General features: G+C 37.3%; 1 protein-coding gene across 2 annotated transcripts in view; it reads left to right on the top strand.

Annotated features, from left to right (window-relative positions):
• Positions 1 to 27,177, top strand: part of LOC129774676 (serine/threonine-protein kinase minibrain) — a 142,483-nt gene that overhangs the window by 88,229 nt on the left and 27,077 nt on the right. For both annotated transcript variants that reach the window (XM_055778516.1, XM_055778515.1), the window contains exons 3-4: positions 8,221 to 8,342; positions 8,425 to 8,562. In XM_055778516.1, the coding sequence (XP_055634491.1) occupies positions 8,221 to 8,342; positions 8,425 to 8,562 (260 nt within the window). The remainder of the gene's footprint in view (positions 1 to 8,220; positions 8,343 to 8,424; positions 8,563 to 27,177) is intronic.

Here is a 27,177-nt window from a genome sequence, read left to right as displayed (position 1 = left end):
CATTCGAAAGATAAAATATCTACGCGTTATATGCTTGCTACTTTTTGATCCAAAAACTTGTTTCAATAGCCCTAAAATTGCTTTCAAACAGGCTATTGAAATCACACCAATCGGTATATAAGCGAGTGCTGCTCGGAAATCTACTCAGTTATGATTGCGCAACGATTGAGGTACGATCGCTGGAGAGAATGGATGTTTCCCTAACACAGACTTGAAATTCATGGGTCCTGGGGGAATCGGTATTGCAAAATAGATGCAAGGTGGATGTGGTGAAGTTAGGCTGGTTTATGCAAACGAAGGGCTGTCGTGTTCGCTCAAACTCAAGCGGATGAAGGCGACACCAACAATAAGAAAGCTGCTGTTACTGTCACTGCGGCAAAAGTCAACTAAATTCTCAGAAATCGCTACACAGAAGGTGAAATCGTGGGAGCCAAAAAAAAAATCAGTTAACACGTTGACTGCCAAGTCAGTCACCAGTGACTGACACCGAGTTTTTGCTCAGGCTGCGTCAGTCACCGGTAACTGACAGTATAATATATGATAATAAAGGTAACTAATATAAGCATATAAGCTTATAAGATTCCCTTTCGAACAAAAATACTTTCCACTACGATAAAAAACGTTGGCCCTAATACGTTTAAAAATTTCCTCAGAGTCGCTATAAAACCGTGGCACTCAACGTGTTTAACATCATCACGCACAGCAAATCAAATACAAAATAGTTCTTCTCAGATTTGGAAATTTCCTTGAAGCAAAAGAGTTTATCAAATACTGTGATCAAATACATTCTTTTTGTAATTTCTCAATAAAGTGCAATCAGAGTAAAATTACGGCTTTCGGAAACTTATGAGGGGTACAAGATGTATCTTGGGAAAGACAAACGATTCCCGCTCGACACTCGCCGGCAAACGATGTTCAATCAACAATTTTTCAAATAGGATGTGGGTGTTTTGAGAAAGGACCGAGTGAGTACAAAATTTTTGCAAACTGATTGGAAGTGACGTATAGTTTGTCTATTGGAAGAGGTATTTAAATTATATCACAGAGTTCGAAATTTGTTTGTTTGAAAATGAGTCTAAGAATTAGTGCCAAGCAACGTATTATTTATTATGTATGGAGCAAACAGAAGAAAGCGGAGCGTGGTTACTTTTTGTGCTGAATATTTGGCTTCGCTTCATACTAGGATAAATGATCTTGGTTTGTCCAGTCGAAAATATGATCATGGTTTGCCCACTTTTTTGAATGCTCTAATTCAGCGCTCCTGTGTCAAATAAGGCCTTCGAATGTTTCGAAACATATAAATGAAATTGCCTTTTACATGATTTATAGTAGTTTGATAGTATATTTTTACGAAATCACATGTTTTAAAGGATTATAAAATACACCTTCTATTTGTGTCAATGCGCCCCTTATTCGAGCTAACTTTTAATCGATCACCAGATGATTATTTGGCACGTATTCAGACCTTTTCTGGATTACAACACTTATAAATATTGTAAACATCATGCTTGCTCACCATTTGTATCGGATTTACATAGCTAAACCATTAAATTAACGCATTTTGATGAACTCAATTCTGATCATGAGTTGTCCAATTCAATAATGTTGTTTTGTCCACATGATTTCTATGGCAACCGCTTGGCGCGCTGCAGTTTGTTTATGTTTGTTTATGGTGTGCTTCGCGCATAGCAGTGTTGATTGTGTTGGCGTGAACACTTTTAAAATGCCCAAGAAAAGGCAATATTCTGAAGAAAGTCTAAATTATGAATGAATCAATATGATGATAGTAAACTCAAGCAACGATAAATGCAACATCTAATTGTGAATTCGAATGTTTTCATTCAAAGATGGAGATTTCTAAAACCGGACAAACCATGATCATTTTTTGGGGCAAACCATGATCAGAGGTGGTCAAACCATGATCATAATTCTTCTTTAAGGAAAATCGTTAAAAAACATAAAAATTTGAATAATTTCAACACCTTATGGTAGTATTAGCAACTAGAGGCTTGGGGCTTTTCAACAAACCCAAACTCGTATCGATTATGTGTGATTTTCATGAAGAAAAATCGATTTGCATTTACTAGTTGCGTAAAAACACACCAAATTGGACAAACCAAGATCATTTACCCTAGTTGATCGTAGACGTTGTGCACAGAGCGGAAGACAATCTTGCTTTGCTATCCATGTCTTGCATCACCCGCATATTAATCATGACAAAGATAATTTCAAGCAAGTACCCATATTTCTAGATTTTTGCAATTTCAATAATTTGTTATTGTTGTACTTAAAACTTCTTCAGTTCATTCGACTATATCAATAGTTTGCTTACAAGATATATAATTTTTTAAGTATTGATTTTTCATGAAAAAATCGATCAAAAATTAAAATTAACATGAAAAAAAATCGCATCTCAAAACAGTGGAATAACAAATGCAGAATAATAAAAATTCGAAAGTCTAAAATATGAAAATATGAATATTAGGAATATTTAAAAATGAATATTAGGAATATTTAGAAATCGAAATTTCCAAAAATCCAAAGCAAAAATGAAAAAGATATCAATGTCAAAAACTGAAATACAAATTATAAAACCCAGAAAGCTAAAATCCAAAGAACAAAAAAAATAAAAATAAAAAGAACAGTTGTTCAAACAGATTTTTTTCTGAATTTTTTATATCTTCTGTAAAAAGCTGGAAGAACCGATTTGTTCGTCAATTTTTTTATATTAGCAGTAAAAAATACGATATACAGTGACTGTGTCTGTAAGTAACATTTTTGATTTTCCTGTTTGTGATCACACATTTTAAATTATGCTTTTGTTTTACATTCTCATTATAGTATCATTCTAACTAATCCTGACTTTGCTTTATATTTCTTCTTTATTCTTTATTTCTAAATAATCGAGAGCTAGAATTCCTCGCATAATTTTTGTTCCTGTTCTACTTCCTAGTTTTGATTTGTTCAAATTGTATACTGAAAAAATCATTCAACGGTTGCTGAGGAATGCGGCAGAATCAAGAGTGTTGAAATTATTTTTGTCAATGGAATTAGCAAAATTAATGTCATACCTTTTTTGGATAAAATTATACCCCAGAAGAAGCATCCTGGCTTTTACAGTGAAGCCAGTAAAACCCAGGTTTCGGATCTCCTGAAATTCATTACCGATATGCTGGATATCATTTCGAAAAATTTGTAAAAGGGGGCTTTCTTTCTATGGCAATAGTTGGATCAATATTGCTATGTTGATGATGACATTAAAACGTTTTAGAACTTGATTACAGAGTGTAATGTAAAACTTTATTGAAATTGTCTCGAAATCAGCTACGCATTGTGTTTAATTCGTCATACTAACATATATTCATTGATCATCATTTAAATAGCTGCACCAACATAAACATTATAAACTGACTTACTTTTCCTGATCGAACTGAATGTCAATGTGTGCCAGTAAAAAACTTGAAAATACCGAAAAAATGAAAAAATCTGGATAAAACTAGTAACATTAAAAAAATGGAGATTTATTGCGTTTGGATGTTTCGCTGGCATGCTTGAAAAAAGCACAGGATAAACTGGAAGGTTGGCAACTCTGGTCTCTGCTGTCTAAAAATGATATAAAAGGTTGGGTTAAGATTTTCTGATCTCGACTCCCCGAAACCCCTAAAAATTGAACATTTTTTAACTGTTCGCCTAAAAGTAAGCATTTGACACCATAAAAACTGTTTTTGGTCCTTTTTTTCAAATCAACGTGAAAAATTGTGTTTTTTTTTCCTTCCATCAAAGCAATAGTTGGACCTTGTAATCGGATTTGGCGTGTGCAAATTATTTCATTAAATATTCACAATCTAAAAAAAAGATGATTAAAAAAACAGAAAAGAAGAGAAAAAAAAGGTTGGTGGTAGGGCCCACATAAACGTTCTAGAGACCAAATGAAAGCTAAATCATTAGGTGTATTGAAATCGCAATCGACTGGGAGAGGAATTTATTATTCAAGTTTGAAGAAATCTGAAAATCGAAAAAAAAACATTTTACAATTTTGTGCACTAGACACACATCAAGTTAACAATATGTACGTGCGATATTCCATAACAAGATACTTGTTACTTGCAAATGTTTTATCTTTATAAGTTAATTTATGTGATGTAGAATTTCAGAGTCCACTTCTATAGTTTATTCGTTGTAGCTCCTAAACCCGTTAACGAACAGCAGTTCAAAATCCAATAGCAACTTTGATTGGTTTTCATATCTTTGGAAACAGCTATATGGTAATGTTTTTGCAGCTAATGATATGTGGGAAAATAAAGTGTTCGAACATTGGCCGTAACGATCATTTATTTATTTATTTATTTTTTGCTGAATCCGGGAGTAACCAACACATCGGACCTCCGCAACGCATTTAGGATTGTTCATTTCGGAAGACTGTACATTTTTCATTTATTTTTGCATTTCCAATTGTGAATATTCATAAGTATCGAATAATTTAGCGAATATTGATGAGAAGCCATGTTTTTGTACGGAACAACCATAGGTGATGGCTAGGGTGGCAATGAATGTATGGAAAAAAATTCATCATCGAATTTCAAAAACCGACCATGTACATTTTGTTTATTGGCCCAAAAAAACCCCTGTGCAAAATTTCAGCTCAATCGGACATGATTTAGGGGTGCCTCAAAGCGCTCGAAGTTTTGATATTTTGATCCTTGAAAATCTTCCAAGGGGGGAGCAAAGGAAATTTGGAAAATCGAAATTTTGTTTTCGATGCCAAAAAAAAATGGTCGGTTTTTGAATTTTGGCATGACCATTTTCGCTGCCACCCTAGTGATGGCGTTCCGTGCAATTTCGAATATGGAGGAGCTGTAGGAAATCATCGGGACGGGGAGCGACGATTTTAAAGAGATTACTGGTGTGAATATGCTTCCGTCAGATCCGGTGGGTCATCTCACTGATAAAAAACTAGATGATGATTATATTCCACTGAATGACACAACCTCCCCGCTCTCAATGCCAATGTTTTTTTTTCGCAGCGTATTTGTACTTTGTAAGTTTTGGAAAATGTTGGACTCTTTGGGAAATGGATGATCGAAAAAAAATCATTCTTGAGCATTGAAATTCCTCCGTTGCCAACAATAATAATATGAGCAATAGTTTTCGTCTGAAGAAATCAGCTCGCCGGTAATAAATCCAAATTATACACGATAAACAAGGTCACATCTCACCATAGGTGGATTAATTCTAGTTTTTCCTTAGAGATCTTCCAGTGCTTGTTCGTCTCGGAATGTAAATTAATGCATTTATGAATGTCGTATATTTACTAATTAAAGTGACTTTTTGTTCGCCGTGTTTTTGTACTTGCAAAAACAAATCAGGTTTTGGCCAATGTTCGATTTCTCGAACAGTCATTTCCCGAAAAAAGGAAGGTGGGAAAAATAATTCTTCATCATTGCCGTTTCTTTAGTGCCAACAATAAAAATTAAGCCGATTGCATACGTTCTTTTCAAAGAACGATCAACGAATTACAGTAAAACCATATTCATTGACATGTCACACCACCTCCTCCTTCAACCCTAGTTTTCATGTTTCCAGTCCAAAACATCCGCTAAATAACCGCGCAACGTCAGCGAAATGCACATTCTTCGCATTCCTCTGCGGTTGTTTAACTCACTTTTTTTCTGCCCCGGCAAGGATTTCCGTTTGGCGCAACGCAAAACCGCTGCTCGTCGCGGCACATTTGTGCTGTTGTTGTTTGTTTTTGTTATTGCGCCGCGTCGTCCACGGCGTTTTGTTTTGAATCTCATTCTTCGATCGGAAGAAAGCTCCGTGGCGCGCATCTCTTCCTCTCACTTTGTTGTACTTACCCAAGGCAAAAACTGTCGAAACCGGCATCAGTAACAACTGTGTTACTAGCTTGAACTTGAATGACGCCTCATTTTCCTTCGAATGCTTATCGCTATGTGTTCTCTGAGTTGCATAGGTTAGGTAAATAAAATTAATCCAAAATGAAGTCACCGCCAGTGAGGGAACTGCAGCGTGCGCAAGTGCATCTTGCAATGACGTTTGGTTTTTTAACTGTGGGCCGCGTGGCGCAGTGCAAGTAAATATTGTTCTGTTACCAGAAGCCTGTTTGTCACGTCAATTGACGAGTTCCAACAGATGAATTAATAATCAACACTCGATATCATCCCCTTGTCCCTCTGTTGAGATTGATGCACTATGCGTGAAAACCTATTGACTTAAAACCAAACCATTCCGGTTCTAGTCAATCCGAGGCACGTGTAAAGGCTATTGCCGTTAATACTGCTATCACGCTATGTGTCACGCCATCACTGACTGCCCTAGATGGGGGAAGAAAATGTACATAGCTGCTTGATGATGGATGGTTGGTATGATGCTTTGAAGAAAAGGCTAATCTGAGTAGGTAAACAAGTTCAGTTCGGAAAAAGGAAGGAGAATTCCGCTACCTTTATTAGCTACATGTTTCCTAGGCCTTGCAAAACAACCCTCATCCTATCGACACTTGTTCCAAGAATAACGATTAAATACATTGTCGGCTACAGGGAACCATCTCGCGTCACCGATACCACCCCCAGAGACTTACCGTCGATTGTTCCTGGAATAATTAATTGGTTGAGTGCGTCCGTAAACGACGACCGCTGGCTTGCGAGGGAAATCAATCTTTAACGGTACGATAGTACACTTTAATTTTGACGAATCCAGTGTCCGATACAAAGCTGAAAATCTGACGATGAAAAAAATCGATTTTGGAATGGAACCACCAATTCCACATTTCAACTATTTTACTTCTTCTCAAATTACCCAAAGTGACCTGTAACTCACGGGTTAAAAAGTAATGGCTAAAACCAATTGATAAAACGAGCCGTTGCTTCAGTTTAACACGTTCATCACCCAAAGCGGCTTTTCTCAATTTCTTGCGGAGCCCAACTTGCGGATAAATTATTAAATGAAGATCAAACTTAGTTTGTAGACAACTTTTACATGATCTAGCAATATATTATTTAATTTGAAGATGAATTGTCAACAATAACACATGCCAAAGTCATATTATATGGGTTTTGCAAAAAGCTGCCATACAAACCATCCGCACTATAAATTAATAAAAAGTATGGTATAAATATTATAATAATATGGTTATAATTTTATTATTTTTCTACATATTCTATAGTTACACCTAGGTACCTTTTCTATCAAAATCCTTTTAAAAATCCTGTTCAATTTGAATGAGGAAAGTGTCACCCATATCTGGGTGACGGTGCGTGGAAAGTGTTAAGCCATGTTGCATGAATCTTGGATGGACGGACGCATTATGCTCCCAGATAACTTGCCGCAGTTGGCAAGAGCCGGTCGAATTGCGCAGTTTTTTTTGAGGCACTTTTCCCCGATTATTAAGATTAATTTATTTAAACAAAAAGCCTATATTTATCCTTATTCAGGAACAATATAAACTCGGGATTGCATTTCGTATTTTGAGGAAGGTTAACTGACCCCAATCAAAGTACCATATGAAGTTGCTCTGGCTCCTCGCCAATCACGCTATGCTTCGTTTGTTCAACCTGTTCCGTTTGCTCCAACCACTCGTCGCGCTTCTCACCACCAATCATTGTCATTCAGAACAACAACAAAACCAGCGCGAATAAACCCAAAAACTGAAAGAAAGAATAGAGGGAGAAAAAACACCTCAAGCCTTCCCGTCCATATCTTAAGTCGCACACACCAAGAGAGATCGAAGTTCGTTAACCTTATTTCCGGTTCAATTATATTTTTTTTCGTCTGCTCACACTCGCATTCATAATAGGCCTCCCTGTTTTTTTTATCTCTCCGTAGATCTCGGCACACACATCCAGAAGTATCTTTGTATCTTTTTCTTTTTCTGTACGATTTCTTCTGACTCGATAATCTTTTACATTTGGCTGCAGTGGAAGACTTGATGTTTCTTCTTCTCCCGAACCTTTCTCAAAACGGACTCTGTTTTCCTTGGCACAATAAGCATCGACCTCTGCTTTCCTTGATTAAGTGTATCCAGTTCAATTGCCGATTTTGATCAATGTATCACGGCCAGGCCAGTAAGTGCACAAGAAAAAATAACATCCTTTCTTCGGCTGTGCGCGGCCATACCTCTGCAGATGAAGACGGCAAATCCAAAACCGATAACGAAATCCGACTAATCTTTGCCTTCTTTTTCCTTTCTCTCTCTCTCACTTACAGTAGCAGCACAATATGCATCCGGAAATGTTCCTGACTCAACGCGGCAGAGGCATCATGCGCCGCTCTACGGAAGACTGGTTACAGAAGAACACTTACCTGCCGTTCATCGTGATATACATCAGGTTTGTACCTCGCGGATTATTTTTCTCTTCTGCCTCGTTTCTTGTTAGCTGGTTCTGATTGTTGTTGTTTTGTTTTTCGCAGCGTTCGATAAGTCCTACATCATCAACAGACATTCGGGCGATGCAAGCCCGAATACCATCGCATTTCCGAGATCCATCGACGGCGCCACTGCGGAAGCTGAGCGTGGATCTGATCAAAACCTACAAACACATAAATGAGGTAAGTTTTGTTTGTTGCAGGTTACTGTTTCGCAGTCAATAACAGTCGTCCTTCGGGATCACACTTCAAAACCAGTAAATCATTCTAGAAATTTCAATTCTGCGATTTACAACTAAACCTGTATCTGGAATATGGAAACTGAATCTAAATTCTTATTCCAAAAAATTGAGTCTGGACCCATAATCTAGAATCCGAATGGGAAACCTCGTATTTGGATTCTGAATCTTGAAACTGCAATATGAGACGCGAGAATATAGAATCAATCGAAATAAAATCAAGAAAACAAACTCAAATTAAGAAGCCGAATATGAAATCCGGATTGTCCATGCTTTTAATATGAAATCTAAGAATCTGGAAGCTGCTGTCTCAAATCTAAAATATAGGAAATAGTAGGTGGAATCTAGAATCTAAATCTAAGGTCTACATCTAGAGTCTGAATCCTGAATCTGAAATATCCTATCTGAATCTGGAATTCGAATATTAAGACTACGGGCCTGATTACGAAGGTCACTGTACGGGGAAAAAGAAATGAATTATATGCAATTTGTATGCATTTTATTCCGCTTTCACCTTGAAGTGACGTTCGTGATCAGGCCCTGAAACTGAACCAGTCTGAAGCAACCTGAATTGGGAACCCGAATCTCAAAGGCTGAAATAAAAATTGAATGTGGAATCTGATTCTAGAATCTAAATATGGCTTCTGAATATGAAACTGGATATGAATTCGGAATCAGAGTCTGGAGCCCGAAACAGGAATATGGGATCTGAATCCGGAATGTGCATCTGGATTCTAAATATGTGATCTGAATCTGGAATTCGAATCTACATCTGGATACTGAATCTGGAATCGAATTCTAGAACCTAAATATGGACCCTGCATCTGATCCGATATCTGCGTCTGGAATCTGAGTCTGGGGATATTATTCTGGGATTTGGAACAAAGGAATTTAAATATTAGGTATATTTGGAATCCGAATCTGTAATCTCCATCTGATCCATCCATATCTGAATTCACCATATGAATCAAGAATCTGAATTCCGAATGTGAAATATGAATCTGGAATTACAATTTTCGAAATCGGTGTCTGAAATGTAGACATGGATACTGAATTTGGAATCCGATTCTAGATCCAAAATTTGGATTCAGAGTCTGAATATTGGTATCTTGAACCTGACCCGAGCCTTTACGCTCTGGATTCCGACCTCCCGTTTTATTTTTTAAGCACCTCTTAACGAAACATAATCTATCTTATTTTCTTACCGACTGAATTCAGGAAGCGAAATCTGCCTATTTCATTCCCTACTCTCTATTTATTCTTCTATCTATTCTACGCTTTCACGATCCTAGGAATTTTCCATTAGTATAGAAAATTCCGATATTGATATTTGAGAATCATTTATTGCATCCTTCTTTATATTCTGGTTAAAGGGACATCAATCTGAATCCGGAATCTGAGTCCAGAATCTGGAATCTAAAATATAGGGAGTTGAATCAGGAGTCTGAATAGAAAGATCTGTATCTGGATCTATATCGGGAATTTGAATCTGTAATATGAAATATAGGAACTCGAATAGTAGGTAGAATCTTGAATCAAAATCTCATCTAGAATCTGAATCTGGAATTTAAGTTCGAAATTTGAACCAATCTGAATTTGGAATTCTAATAAAAATTTGATTTTGAAACCGGTTTCAAATCCGGAATCTGTATCAGAAATATGAAATCTGAATTCAGAATCTGCATCGGGAATCCAAGTCAAGAATCATAAATGTAGAAAGTTGAACGGTAATTTGAATCTGAAATCTGAATGTAAAATCTACTTCTAGAATCAGAATCAAGAATGTTTGAAATCTGAATCTGATTTTGTATACTGAATCGAAATCTTTAATCTGAGACTGGAATCTGGATCTGGAATATGGGATCTGAGTCTAAAACCCATATCTATTTTATATATTTGAGATATGAATCTGGAATTTGAATCTAAAATCTATATCTGGAATGTGCACCTGGATACTGAATTTGGAATTTTATTCTAGAATCTAAACATGGATTCTGAATCTGAAAACTGGTAACGGAATCCGAAATCTGCATCTGGAAACTAAGGTCAGAATTTTAATCTGTAATCTAAAATATGAGATGTTGAATAGTGGGTGGAATCAGGAATCTCTGAGTCCGGAATATGAATTTTACATCTGAATCTGAAATTTGAACTTTGATTAAAATCTAAAATTTTTATCTAGAATCTCCATCTGGATACCGAATTCTGCTCCTGAAAGTGGAAACTGGTATCTGAGTCCGGAATCTGCATCTAGAATCTAAATCTGAAATCTGCAAACAAAAGTTGAATTGTAGGTTGAATCTGAAATCTGAATCTATAGTCTAAATTCAGAATCTGAATTGAAGAAACTCAAGCCCGAAATTTAAACGAATCCGAAGCAATTTGAATCTCAAACTCTTTTCTGAAATGCATCTGATTCTAGAATTTAAATATGGATTGTGAATATGAATGTATTTGTATCTGGAATCTGAGTCTGGAACTTGAATGAGAAATATGGAATCTTAATCCGAGAATCGGTATCTGGAATCTAAAATATAGAAAGTTAGATTGTAATTTGAATTGAAAACCTGAATGTAAAATCTACATTTTGAACTAAAATCCGGATTATGATTCTAGAATCTAAATATAAATTCTGAATCTGAAACGAGCCTGGGATCTTAGTCTGTAGTATAAGCCTGGAATCTGAATGTAAGTTATCGCCGATTTTTTCATCACAAATAAAATCATTCAAACAACAATATCTCTGTATTGAAAAGTCATACAGGAACGTATTTACGTTTAGAAATCAAGTGAAATCTGGTTGATAAGGCAATTTGGATTTGCTGTTGAATTAGTTGGCAAAAAATTGTGTCGGCAAATCGGCAATCACTTTTCGGAGAACCCAATAGGACCTGATTTTTTTGACAACGGTATACGGAACTGAATCTGGCATCTGATTCTGGAATCTAAACATGGATTCTGAATCGAAAACAGGATTTGAATCCAGAATCTGAGTTTAGAACCTATATCTGAAATATGGAATCTGAATCCGGAATGTGCATCTGGAATCTGAGTCGGGAATCTAATACATAGAAAGTTGAATGGTAGAATGAATATGGAATCTAAATTTAAAATCTAGATCTAGAATCGTCTAGAATCAGAATCCAGAATATGAAACTAGAATCTGAATTTGGAATCCGAATCTGGAATTTGAATCCGGAATCCAAATCTCGAACTAAAATCAGATTATGATATTGCATTAATGCATTAAAATTATTCTAGAATCTAAGTATTTTACATCTAGAATCATAATCCGGAATATGAATCTGGAATACGAATCTGGACCCGGAATATGAATCTGGAATACGAATCTGGACTACGTATACGCAATCTGTGTCTGGAACCTGAATCTAAAATATGGAATCTGAATCAAAAATCTACATTTATAATCTTAATACGGAATATGAATCTATTGAGATATATATATATATATATATATATATATATATATATATATATATATATATATATATATATATATATATATATATATATATATATATATATATATATATATATATATATATATATATATATATATATATATATATATATATATATATATATATATATATATATATATATATATATATATATATATATATATATATATATATATATATATATATATATATATATATATATATATATATATATATATATATATATATATATATATATATATATATATATATATATATATCAGAATTTGAAATTTTGATCCGGAATCCGAACCGAGATTCTTATTCTGCTTCTTCTTCTTTGTTCTTTAGAGGCTTTAAATTGTTCAGTTCATTCGCCTCATCGGGAATCCGTATCTGGAATTCAAATCTAAAACCTGTGTCTGAAATCTCCATCAGTTTTCTGTATCTGGAATCTGATACTAGAATCTAGGAATGAATAAATCTAAGAATCTGGGATCTGACTCTGGATTCTAAATCTAGAACCTGAATTTGAAATCGTTGATTCTTTGAATCTTTGAAACAGTATACGAATATCTGAAATTAGATTTGAGTACGGAATTTGGAAATATTGTGACTCTTCTGAAAACTTACATTAGTTTAAGCGTTTCTCTACCGCATCGTATTGATCAAATACATTCCTGAAGGTCTTCAAGTTTAGTCCCTATGATAGTTGGTCATTTTCTACATCGTAACCTAATGTTTCCACCTTTCGAAAACAATGTGTTCTTTAAACCCCAAACCATCGTTCAGTATACCAAATTTTCCGTTTTCTGTCGTTCCACCGCCTGACGTAGGCTTTATTCCGCCTTCAGTCCGTTGCCGCTGCTCTCCCCCTTTTCCCGTGACAGCTTGTGGCCACAGGAATAATTTCGCAAATATTTATTCAAATTTCGTTTGACCTCGCGCTATCTTCTCTTCCCCTTCTGTGAAAAGCGATGCAGTATGGCATCGCGCTCGATTTGCGAAGCCATTTCGGATCACAGCCCACCCCATCTTTGGCTTTTGCACGACGTTGGGGAATAGGGGAATAGCGGGAGCGATAAGCAAGCGAAAATGGAAACGGTCCGACAGTTTTGCTTCGAGAGCTTCTTGTTGCACACGCAACACATCATGCCCCTTCGGAACGGTAGCGCGCAGACAGTGCTCGAGTGGCCGGGGGAGAATTGATTCTTTCCTTCTTCGCTTCCTGTGCGTTACGATTGTTAATGATGCACACACTACCAGCGAAAATCCACCTTCGGTGTTCGATAGGATTTCACAATCCTTAGAGGGGGCACCGAATGCAATAATGCGAATTCTTGTGTCCCAAGCGCAGGAAATTTACATAGGAATTCCAATATTGATAGACGGCTCTGAAATCAAGTTACGCTTTTGTCAGGGTCTTTCAAATCATTGTGTACATATGAGAACAAGTTGCTCGCTCCAGAGCTTCAAGTCCCATTAATTATAATGCCTTAATTTGCTTACCGTGTATGTCCACGTGTGTATCCAATCGAGAAGTTCATTTTTGACCTAATGACAAAAATTTCAACAATTGAATTCACCATCTTCCATATATATTCTGCGTGAGTATGCGCATCGCAATTGGACCATCATTTTTTCCTCCAATAACAAGCAACCGGTAAGATAATGAGATGCTCAAGAGATTCCTCTTGAAATATTCAATTGTACCGAATGGTCTGTCTCACTCAGAGCCGCCGTACCCGTCCAACAAAACTTTGTCCGACCGTTGGTTGACGATGGAGAACGACCACATAGCGGTAGCGAACCCAAGAGTCCTTGGATTTGAGCGTCCCGTCCAACCGAACGGGATCGGCATAACGGCGGGACACAGGACCCAGAAGGAAAGCTTGCTCGCCCATCAGCAGCATCCACAACCCCGAAACAGGGAGGGGCACACACAATTCATTTTATTATTACTTTTATGACTGTTCGCCACCACCAACTCACCACCGTCATAGCCCGCTCCTCTCAGCTCGCCAAGAGTCCTCGTGCGCATCGTCTCGCGATGGACGAATGGGAGGGATGTTTCTAATTCTTTCCTATCGCTTGCCATCACGCGCAGCGGAAGCGCGGAAGCAAACGTTAGTAGCGTTAGATTCACCACTACCATCTCAGCATCATCAGCATCCACGCCATCATCGTCAACGTCGTTCATTCGCTTAGCGGTGCTCCGATCCGTTATTATTATTTTGAACGTTCCCAATTTTTCATTCTTTCGAGCGGTGCGCTCTAACGCGGGTTTTTTCGCAAATTTATTTTCTGTTTTCAAATCAATAAATTCACAATCTTGGAACTCATCTCGGAAATCCAAACACCTTCAACCAATTCAAACACCGACCCATTATGTTCGATTCGGGATGTGAGAAAAAGGCAAAAAATTCGATTTATTTTGTGCAAAACACAACGATATATTTTGTATTGGGGGAAGTCGGGGAAGACCGCTCTCCTAGAAAACAATTTTTTCGACAAAAATCTGCAAGAATGTTCCATATTCGTTGTACTGGATATCATTTAACGTATATTAGGGCGTATTCTACAACAATAAATGTGTAACTGGATTTTTGTGGTTTTCTCATACACTCTGTCCAGCTTATATAAGACCACCCGATTCTATTTCGTTGCAACACAAACAGTTAGAATTTCAACAACATACATTCATACATTGTTGAATGCTTAGACTGAGGTATATTTCGTTGTTTGTTTATTTATTGTGCTTAAATATGATAATTTCAACTGTCCAGTTTCTATAAGACCATTTCAAAATTCATAATGTTTTCAATGAAAAATTCAAAACGATCGGCTGATTTACATGTCAATAATTGGCAACCTTGCCATTTCGACTAATAACCTGGAAAATTCGAGTGCCAAACGGATTTCTCGATATTTTTTCCATGTTTCCGAAATTGCGACCTTCAGCTCTTCAATCGTGGTGTACCGCTTTCCCTCAGTGTGGATTCTGCGTACAAGGATCCCCTAAAATTTTCAAAAGGATCCAAGTCTGGAGAGCAAGCCCAAGAGCATCAGTCCAAAACATTGAGTCTATAGTCCTTAATCCATTGCTTAGTTTACTTGGTGGTATAAATAGTAGCATTGTTTTGCTGGAATGTGATTTTTTTGTGACGATATCCACGCAAAAACGGTAGGGGAGAGGATTCCAGAACATGTTTCTTCTTCCGTAAATCACGCCAGTACCCGTTGAAACCATCAGAACAATCCAAATTGAACTTTTTTTTTGTCAGTGAAGACAACCTCTACATTGAAGAACTTTTCTTTATGGTATATAACAAAATGTATTCTTTTGGAAACATTCTTTGCCACAACATACCATGTCCCACTGTCGGTTCATGTGAGCTTTGGCAATACTCAGACGTCTTCCGATGTGAGACGATGTAAGATGAGGAGCTTTAACATTTCAAGCGCTTTTTATATGAGGATTTTTTACTAAAACATGACGAATTGTCATTCGAGTATCATTTAAATTGAAATATTGCTATATTTGCATAAGCGATTCTGAGGTATTCGAAGCTGTTCTAACTATTTTTGCTTATCCCGGTCAGAGTGCTTCGATTTACTTGGAACTCTCTCCTTCTTACCGTATCCTTGAGGATTCGCCAAATAATTGAGCACTACTTGATAAGATCGTTCAATCCGACGAGCAATTTCTCTGATACCATCATTTTCTTGGTGAAATACATCGATTTGTCTTTCTTCGCTCTCCGAGAGCACTTTTCCCTTCGACATTTTCCAGATTTAATGATCAAAACAACTGAAACAACGGAAAATGTTATTGGTCTTATAGAAACTTGACACTTGACAAATACAAAAACATTTGTTTACGCTCAGCGCTTGCACACACACATATGTGAATCATGCTGTGTATGGTAGTCACCAATACCTACACACTAGAATATAAATGGAAGCATTGTTTGTTTAAAATGGCACAAAGCAGTAGGATCATCACCTTGTCTTATAGAAGTTGGACAGAGTGTACATTTTTGAAATGACAAAAAATCACTATTTATTTGCAAGCGGGGTAAGAAGGATCACCCCTCGAAATGAGACGAACCTTGGTGAGGTAAGATGGTCTAAAATCATCAAAAAATTGTCCACGCCGAGCTGATTGACCAAAAAAATTTTATAAATTAGCTACGAATTGTATGAAACAGTGAGAGACATCATCATTGTGTTTGATTCAGTTTTTGTGTTATATTGGAATTCACTTTTAGCGTTTTAAGTAGCATCGAAATCCTGCCTGACCCGTCGACGACGTCGTACTATCCAATAGCTCGCCCTGGATTATTCCGCATGAACTTCTCAACCATGGCAGCATAATATGACCTCAATAAACCCATGAACCAAACGTATAGTGGCTGGTTGGTCTGAGTCTTTCCGGTTTCAAAGAATTTGATTCATGCGCGTAGAATGCTCATTCCGCGATTCTTCCATCGGTCGGGTAAATTCCAAATAATGACCCGGCCAGTAGTTGAAAAGTTTAACGGTAGGGTAAAAAGACGGGTGGATAATGTCGGAGATATAAAGAACTGTCAACTTGAATAACTGATCCATGTAGTTGTTTAGTATCTCTTAGCAAAAAAACTCCAATGCTTCCAAAAGCGTCATTCCCATAGAAATAATCGCAGAACGAACAACGGAAAATTCGAACCGAATCGGTTTTTGTAGCGGTGGCGGCAACGGCAATAGCGCAACCGCAGTGAAACAAATTTTCACCTTCAGTTTCATCCGGAAAAAACAGCTCTCATCGCATTCGAATAACTTCTTAACACATGGCTTATAACGTGCAACATTTCGACGTCCCTTTTAACCCGGAAACAATGCTCGAATTTGCATTCGCATTGAATGGTCAATTAGTAAAAGTCAACAACCAGCCCGAAAACTTTTCATTTCACGTACTCAATATCTCAAATTCTACTGAACTTATTTATTTCGAAGTAGGTATGAGCACACCTTCATAAATCTCACTATCGCCTGAACCAATCAAAAATTTATTTTGTAGTTTTCCTTTTTTCTCACTTTTCAAAAAACGTGCTTAAAAACTTTTTTTTAAACGACCGCCATTTTGTTTAGAAACTTATTTCTATTCGACCGAAATTAATATCATAGTGTCATCTTTACTTATTAACCCTTTAGCCTACAATATCGAGTTTCATTCGTGGTGAATCGGTTGTGCCAAAAGCTATAACTCGAGCCAGACTCGTGGTGCACTCATGGGGCACTAGGACGCTCAGCAGCAGTCTTCCATGAAAATGTGACATGTTTGTATTCGTAATATGTTTGGACATACGATGTTTAATCTAATGTTTCACATGATCTTCGAAAAATTGTTCAGGAAATGTTCAGTTACCCACAACAAATTTTGGTTACAACATTTCTATAATTTTAATCGAATACAAAGTACCAGAATTATTCAGCAGTGACATTTTATGCGTGACGTTAACCACTCGAACACAGAAGCAACAATTTTGACTGGATCATTGAATATTTACAAATGGCTAATATTGCTTGTTCGCGACCAACGCGACCCGAGCTATAAAACGAGCGAAGAAGTGGAGAAGAAAAGATGATGCAATCGCATACACACATAACTTATGTAGTGTAGTGTAAGTGTAGCTTTTCGTTTTTTCCTTCATTCAGTTTGTGGTAACATCGAGAAATTAATGATGTGTTTTAGCCGCTGAAATTTCTCTGCTGCTTTTGATTCTGCTGTGTGCCGCTGAACATCTAAAACAAAATTTTGGGTATTCTTTATTTATTTGGCCAGCATTTGTACGATGTCGCCCGCTGTGCAGTCGGTTCCCCAGACTTAAATTGGCAACATGCACGCGAAAAAAATCTCATAGAAAGCTTCTTTCTATTCAGAGAATGTTTTCTCTGCACAAAACCAAGGATTATTTAATCAGACTTGCAAACTCATAGCCTCTTAGTTCATGCAATTTTTGTAATGCGAACTAAATTTCAAATTCGTTTCTGTGAAAAAGTATTCTACGAAGAAATGTTTTTGGATGAATAATTTCTTTCCGGGCATGAAAAGAAACGAAACGGGTGATATGTTTGTACATGATGTTCTTGAATTATAAACATCATGTTTGATTTCACATGTTTATGTTTGTGTATCATTGTTCGTGTTCGGGATAGACATTCAACACTAGCGAAAATCATGTTAGAGTTCAAACAAAAACATGGAATTTTCACATCGCGTGGACATGTGTAAGTGTTTTTCGGAAGACTGCTCAGCAGTGTATTGAAAATTATAGATTATGCGAAACCAACTGGAGCTTTGATACTTGTTCCGCTCTTTTGGAAGTCAAATCGTAGGTTGAGGGGTTGAGAATATATAAGATTTTTTTTTTCGGACAACCAGAAGGATTGAAATCGTATATCTCAGGGCATTGATTTTTGGCTTAGGCTTAATTCGTGTTCAATCAACCTAAAAATAAGAAATTTCGGGCATAATAAAAATACATATCTTTGCTCAATACATTGATGCTTTTTGATGACCTCATTGTAACATATAGCCCACAAACGTCTTTTGTTACGTCATTCTGAAAACATTGTATAAAGGGAGTGTACCCTGGCGGGGTCTGAAACAATTTGTATTTGAAAAGATATTTGATGGTTTATCATTAATACTCCCTAAAATTTAGCGTTTAGGGATAGCCATTTTTGCCACATACAGTTATTCCAATTGATCAACATATACTTCTTCCGATCGTTCATTCCATTTTTGTGGATTCGAGAATTGTTGCCTGGTTAGAAGTAGCGTCAAAGTGCATGGCATTTCAAGCCGGACGTGAAGGTATCTTTCTGCGGTGGGAGAGAGAGAGCTTCTTCAACGGAAAACTAAATTAGAAAAAAAAAATCAATTCCTCGGGAAATTGAGTTTTTGAGAGTGTTGGAAATGTCATGTTGCTAAGAGATATTGAAAAACTTCTTGGATAATCAATAAGTTCAGTGTATCAGCGGTGCTCTAGACAGCGAACAATGTGAACCTATAACCATTTCGCGGCGGGTGCCATTTATATGCGGCAGTCACTTGATGCAACACAGCGGCTGAAGCCGTTCAAAGGGTTAATGCGTGCACATTTGCAAAGTGTCACTCATATTGCTTTTATATTGCTATGGCATATGTATTGTATACAAACTCGCCTCTCACTTGAGTAAATACTGAACCAGTATGGGTGGATGGCAGATTTTTTTGTTTTTTTAAGCTCATTTAATGCAACGAATGGGGATGTCAAAAGATGTGCTAAAAATTTGTTTTGTTTGTACCAATAATGTAGTTTAATGTGGTTCTAGTTCTTTTCGAGCCATCAAACAACCAAATCGGACGCTAAAGCAGAATCTAGTGGCCAAAACACGCGCCCGGAAGTAAGAGGACGAAATATCTAACGAAGTACCATGGATGCTTATGCTTATGCTCATGGACGAGAAAACGATCGTGATGATCGAGTTTGGGTAGTTTCCACCCAAGCATTTCACGGTTTTAATTTCGCTGACAATTTTGCTAGAAATTTTCAATTGTGGACGAAAAACCGATGTTTTCGTAACAAACTGCACTGTAGACTAGGACAAGTACAAGCAAGAGTGTCTGAAAAAACATTAGATTTGGCGAGCTACAGCCGATCGTGACAACGGAGGGGATGTCATCAGAAAGGAACCCACAATTCTAATTTCGCCTAAACCTCAATATTATTTTTAATATTTATCTTGGATGTGTTAATATGTGGACGTGTTTCTTGGATAATATTTTTCTTGGGTGTGTAGGTAGGGTTGAGCTTGTTGTTGTTTTTTAAAAACTGGGAACAAACAATAAGTTTTTTCGTGTTTTTCCGAAAGAATGTGCATAAAAAACCTCGTTTTATGAAGAAAAGCGAAAATTGCCAATAAGTAACATGAGACAAATATGCGTAGAACGGCAGTGTAGTGGTCGATATCTCGTATAGTATCGATTGAACAATTTCAAGATTATGCTCGTTGTCAAGGTGACATTTTACACTAAAAAAACTTTTGCTTTTTACTATTTTTCGTTTGTTCCATTCAGTTGTGAGTTACGGGCTGTTAACAATGGAAGTCAACAAAGAGAAAATACGGTACAATTTACAGTTTTTCTTCGATAAAGGCGAAAATGCAAGCCAAGGCACTGAAATTGTGAGTGGTATTTATGGTACCGATACTGTAAAGGATAATTACCTACAAATTGACTCTATGTATACGGATTTCTCGGCTGTGTTCGACAAAATAAATCATTCTATCGTGGTCGCCAAACTTCGACGTCTCGGATTTCACGGTTCTTTATTGAGCTGGTTCAATTCTTACTTGACAGACCGCATGATGTGAGTGAAAATCGGTGACACTGTATCATCTCATTTTAGAGTAACATCAGGTGTACCTCGAGGAAGCCACCTTGGTCCTTACATCTTCCTACTGTATCTGAACGATGTTAACTCTTGGGCGAAGTGTCATAAATAAACTTTTACTTCCAATTTTGAAAGAATGTCGGGAGTGAGAATTGAACTCGTGATCTCTGCGTGAGAGGTATGGATGTTACCACTACGCCAAATCGCCTCCACCGCATTGAAGTAATTCAGCGTAAGTTTGTTCGCTTCGCTCCGTTTAGTTTTCCATGGAAGGATCCTTCAAATCTTCCAAATTATGAAGATCATTGTGATTCGATTGGGCTCGATTCACTGAGCCTACGAAGGGACGTCGCTAAGACGACCTTCATAGATGACCTAATTCTCTCGAATATAGACTGTTCAGATCGTCTCGAATCCATCAATGTTAATATAAGGTCATGAAGCTTGCGCACTCATATATTTCTCTGTGTCCTCTTCTCACGTTATAATTACGGGTATAATGAGCCCGTATCAAGTATATGTCGCGATTTCCACCGTTGCTTCACATCTTTTGATTTTAACGTAACTCGTTCTAATTTGAAGAAGTCGTTTTCTACCGACCTTATACAATAAGTCAATAAGTAGGTGTATGTATTAGATTTATCATTAGGGCACTTTCGTTTAGGCCTGTTGGTATTAAAAAATAAAATGAATTTTGGTTCCGTCGATTCTGATCAGGCATTTTTGATGTTGAAGATGCACCTCGCATAAGCAGGCTCGTCGTCGGAAATTTCGATAAAATCACAGAAAGAATCAAAATTGACCAGTATATGTCGTCGTATGTTAGTAGTCGTAGCATCGCCCAGGAGCTGAAGATCGGCCATAAAACAGTCTTAAACCATTTGCGCAAAGCTGAACTCTAAAAGAATGCTGATTGAAGATTAGAAATGAGTCACGTACGACAATATTGTGCGAAAACGATCGTAGTCAATGCGTTGTGAAGCAACTCAAACGGTGGCCAAACCAGACCAGGAGGGTTCTGTTGTGTATTTGGTGGCACTTGAAAGGAATATGGCTAAACACCAAGTTGAGATCTCTACTGTCAGTAACAAGACCGATTAAAGCTAGCGTAGCAGAAGAGATGTTGTGTTCTATTAGGACAATGAAACTCCGAGAGCTTGGTTGGGATGTTTCAATGCATCCACCATATAGTCCAGACCTAGCACCAAGCGATTACCTTTTTTACCTTTTCTCGCATTGCGAAACTTCCTGAGTGTTAAGAAATTGTGTTCAAGAGAAGGATGAAAATCGTTCGTTAGATTTTTTCGCCAAAAAGGACCAAGACTCCTATAAGAGAGGCATTATGAACCTCTAAAATGGCGACAAAATATACAACAGAACGGTGCATATTTGACCCAAAGTGGTCAATCCGGAGCATTTTAAATTAAATTTTGAATTTCACGCGAAACCAATGGATATCTTTTCCCCAACCTTATATTATGTATCGTTACTTCGCCATCGCCATACATCCAAATTGCCGAGAAGTGGTTGGGCGTTGCTGGTTGGAAAAGATGTCACAGCTGTCTAGTTCACTTGGTTGATTCTTACCACCGCTGTCGTTACGGCGATGCTCTTCTGCTGTCTGTCATTGTCGCTGCGAATTGTTTGTCTTCCCGTTGCCACATACAGAATCCCTCCTCCCTTCATTCCATTGGCCGAAAAATGAACGCGCATCTTCGAGAGAAGTTTGTGAAGCTTGGTGAATATTGCTGCGAACTTTTCGCGCGAGAGCTTTCGAGCTCGAGGGGATCCCTTTTGAAAGAAATTACATTAATAAGCTCACCGAGGCGAGACACTCGTCTAAAGGGAAGACAGAATCCATTAGCATTCTAAAATCTGCTGTTTTTTTTTATGCTGCACTGACGTTCTCCGGTTCGCGGAGGATGAAGTCGATGGGAGATTTTACACCGTATAAGTACTGACGGCGGCAGCACTGTATTAGTGAGTGCGCCAGCCGTCTGAAAGCTATAGTGGTGTGGAACACGAAGGGGGGGTCAGGCGCAAAATGACCACGTGGAATGGGTCGGAGGAACAATCCTCCGAACCTCACGCCATTTTACCCCGAGTCTAGGATGGGTGGAAAACAAATAAAAGTGAACCCTTTAGTTTTGCCCCCATATGTGTGCTTTTGCTTCCGAGTTTTCGAAAAGCACCACCACACGAGAGCAGAATCGCAAAAACCTGGGTTCGGTTCGGAACGCTTCACCGTGTCATGCCATCTAGTAGTGATGCGGCTGCTGCTGTCGGGAAGAACCGTCGGAACACATTTTAGCATTCAACCAGCATCAACATCACCCAACCACCACCCAACGGTATCGATTTTCCTGCACCCAGACCTCTTCTCAGTTGCTAGCCGCTTTGTCCCATACCCCAAACAGCCCTTACAGTCTGCATTGCTCCGCCGGCTGCTGCCTCATCCCCTCGTCATTCCCATTCCGTTCCACATTCTTTTAGTTTTCGAACGCGTATATTCCTCGAAGCATCATCGTCATTGTCATCAGCGCGTACTCCTCTCGTTCATTCGCTATCCTTGCCGTCGACATCATCGTCATCGCCATCGTCATCTTCGTCGCCATCGTCGTCTAACTACTACTCTCCGGTTGTTGGGCTTTAGTTGGTAACAGGCATCGAGAGGCATCGGCAACAGTTTTAACCACGTTCTGTGCGCCTCATAACGGGGCAAGTGGTGAATCACCTTCGAGGCTGCCGTGGGAGCAACAACAAGCAGCGCCGTGTGTCAAATATTTCAACGAACCATAGACCCTCGATGAACCGATTAGTGTTGCTGCTGGATTGAGCAATTAGTGGTAACCGGGACCAAATCTCAGATAACAGCACATCTGATTTCAAAATACGTGTTATCTTGAGTTTTGGTAGCACCTCGGTAGCCGATTACCCAAGGATTAGTCTCATATTTCATTGTTTCTGTCTAAATTTATTTTATCATGCCGCACAATTTGATGTAGAAAAGATCCACCGGTTTTGCTCAAAGTTTGCCCATTTCTTCCTTATCAAGATAATTTCATACGTTTTTTTTATTTCACCATTTTTTTTGCACCATCCTGAATTCTCCTCGGATCTGGTCTGTATGGCCTGTAACTATTTGACAAAAACTTTAAAGAATTTGCCACCAAAGAAATCCTTGCTGCTCATATATATTTATTCCATGACCAAAGTTATTTAACCATGCATTATGTTATGTTAATCATTTGTTGAAAAAAAAAATGCGAAATAGTAAAGTAAAAAAGTCTTTTTTGAACTAGAAAGTTAAGACTTTGTTACAAGATATATCAGAAATTCAGGGAGGTATGTTTTTTGCTTCCAATATTTTTCGAAATCCAGTCTTAAATGAAAACTACTATGCATCTCCATTGGACCAGTATAGTTACATACGAATGCTGGAAATGTATGATAGTTTCGTAGGACTAACTCATGATTTGATTATTTTCAAAATGCACCTCAAAAACCCTATCTTTCCATTGCTTGATCTCCTAGATCAGGCCATTTTCAAGGCTAAAGGCGAATGAACTTTGTTGAAGTAGTTGAAGGCCTGTAGAATAAAAAAATAGTCAGTCCATCTCTCAAACGAAAAAAAAATTATTGCTTCCAAAAATGATGTACACTCGACAAAAAGTTTAGGGGAACACCTAGTACAACCCAGCTTTTGGAATGATTTTTGAAGGATGTAATTTCGTGAATTGCTGTTGCGTTTGAGTGTCATCTTTGCTCCAAAGTGCGTACAGTTCATTGTCCCCAAACCTTTCCGGATGTTTTCAACATTTCACTAAATCATTTCTATTTTTTCTGAACCATTCAAAACATTGTGTTTTTGTAGGAATCTTCGGCTTATTTCATTAGGCGGTCATGGGCTGTTTGGCAATGTGGGAGGTCCGCGAAAACAATTAAATCTATATAAATAGATATGAATCACAATATGTGTTGCTAACAGTTCGGCTGAAAAGTTCATAAGATTGACGTCTAGATGGCACCTCTTGCAAAAATCTACTTAACTGTCACAAACTTTCGATGGATACGTATCAAAATTTGACAGCAATCGGTCGATTGGTTCGTGAGTTAGAGCATTGAGAGTGAAGCAACTTTTATAATTGTGAAAAAAATGGGAAAATCACAAATCAATGAAAACGATGGCAAAATTGCATGAATTGGGCTTCGAATTGCTTTCGCTTCCACCATATTCCCCATATGTGGCCCCCAGCGACTATTTTCTGTTCGCAGACCTGAAGAGAAATTTAAAACCGATGATGAAATGATTACCGAAACTGAGGCCTATTTTGAGGAAAACCGAATAAGTACTATAAAAATGGTATCAAGTTGCGAGATCGCTGTAATCGCTGTATCGCCCTCGAAAGCAATTATGTTGAATAATAAAATTGAATTTTGCAAAAAAAAAATAGTTTCGCTGTGTTACCTTATAAACTTTTCAGCCGAACTGTTAAGCGTAAAACTCAAGGAAGGAATCGTCGGACTTGAGCTGGATTTATTTGTTTGTGTTCGTCTTTGCTCATAGATCAATGGAATTGAATTCCCTAATGTTCTACAGTTACATCGTGGTAAGCGTTGTCAGTCAGTTCGATATTTGCGTTAACGAAATTGATCTTTGCTCGAAAATGGTAATAGATTATCAGGTGGAATAACACACTTTGAAAATAAAAAAAATATGAATGAAGGTTAACTTTTCAAATCGAGCGTTGAGTATTGTCTGATAATAATATGATATCATGATGACGAGTTTTAGCAAGAGTATTAGGTAGATTATAGAAACATGAATTAGTAAGAGTCAGGAGTATGTGATTGCAGCATTCAAATAACATCAAGTAATAATTTCCATTTTAGTTTTAACAATGTGACTAAATGTGTTCGGCTTGCTAATCTGATAGACGTAATTGGTTCACATCATTGTAGCTATTGACACTGTACATTCGTCATCGAGAATTTATTCATTTATGATTCATTTATGATTTATTCATTTATGATTTTTTTATTCATTTATGATTTATTCATTTATGAATGTTTCTATTCTGGCACGCAGACCACTGGAATCCTGATATGAATCTGAATCTACAATCCAGAAACTAAAAACGGAGTAGAAATATGAAATGGAATCCGTTTGATGAACTTGTAAAAAATTGTTAGTAATGAAAATGCATAATATAAATAAATAATGGAATCTGCAGTCAGCATCTGGAATCCGTGTATAAATCCGAAATTCGTAACATGTAAACTACTGTGTCAGCATCTGCCTCTGGAATCCGAATTTGGAGCCTGAATCATGCAATTTGAATCTATGGTATTTGGTACTTGAACTGAATACAGAAGTTTCCTGACTTTTATCCTAGTTTTCAGATGCATTTCCAATATTCCGGATTCCAGATTTCAAGTCTCGATTCTAAGATCAGTTCAGTTCTACTCGTAAGATGCCAAATTCCCACTCCAGATACATTATGCCAACTTCAAACACAAACTAACATTTCAAATTCAGATTACAAATTGAAAATTTGTTATCACAAACTTTGAAAATCAATTTTATAATCATAATTCAAATTCTTGATTTCAAGCCCATGATTTAGGATTTCAGTTTCTAGATTCCACATTCGGCACTCATATTATAGATTTTATATGCAGACTACATCTCCATATTCAGATTCTATGTTACACTTTTCAGAATTCTCAATTTCGAATTCCCATATTCAAGTTATGCTGGAGATTCAGATTTAGATTCAATTTCAGATTCAGATTCAGATTCAAATTTCCAGATTCAGTTTCGGATTGAGATTTAGATTCAGATTCAGATTCAAATAGATTCCAGAGCTCAGATTTCAAAATTCAAATTTCAGCTGTCAGATATAAGGTGTCAGTTGTCAGTTGTCAGTTGTCAGTTGTCAGATGTCAGATGCCAGATAAAAAATTCAAATTCAAATTGGGATTCCACATTCCAAATACAATGTTCCAATTCCACACTAAAATTTATAGAATTTCTAAAATTTTAAAATCATGATTGAGATTTAATGTTTCAAAGCCCATTTTTGTCCCGTCTAGAACTAAGACTCCAGATTAGACTGTCCAGATCCTATCTCGAGATACAGACCAATAATGGACAATCAATATAGATTCCAAATTCAACATCAGTCCCCAGATAGGTATTTGAAATTCAATCACCATGAATTATGTTCCAATGTTTCCAAATATTAGATTACTGATTGCAACTAAGGTTGGATCAGGTCAAGATTCTAGAGCTCAATTCATTCTTTCGATTAAAACTTACGGTTCCCGACATAGGATGAGAATTCCAGATATGGGGGTCTCCGTATCAGCTTACTGAACGAACGAACGACATTTTCTGAATTTGCTAGAAACCCTCAAAGTTTGAAGCCACTATACTATAAAAAGAAGGGAAGGAGATGTTCCAGACATACGGAAATGTATGAATATTCTAATTCCAAAAGTCTACGCTTTAGATCATTGGCGTCATTGGCTTAGTCGTCAGATCTGGATTTCAGATTTAAAATCCCAGCTTTAAGATTACGTATTGAGATTATTTATTTCTAGACTCTTCTCATACTTGGCTTCTAAATAGTTTCCAGAATAAATCGCTGTGGAAAACGACTACAACAGAAACAA

The sequence above is a fragment of the Toxorhynchites rutilus genome, chromosome 3 (assembly GCF_029784135.1).
Source record: "Toxorhynchites rutilus septentrionalis strain SRP chromosome 3, ASM2978413v1, whole genome shotgun sequence".
Taxonomy (NCBI): domain Eukaryota; kingdom Metazoa; phylum Arthropoda; class Insecta; order Diptera; family Culicidae; genus Toxorhynchites; species Toxorhynchites rutilus.
Note: the sequence above shows the minus strand (reverse complement) of the source record. Positions and strands in the feature narration are given on the sequence as shown.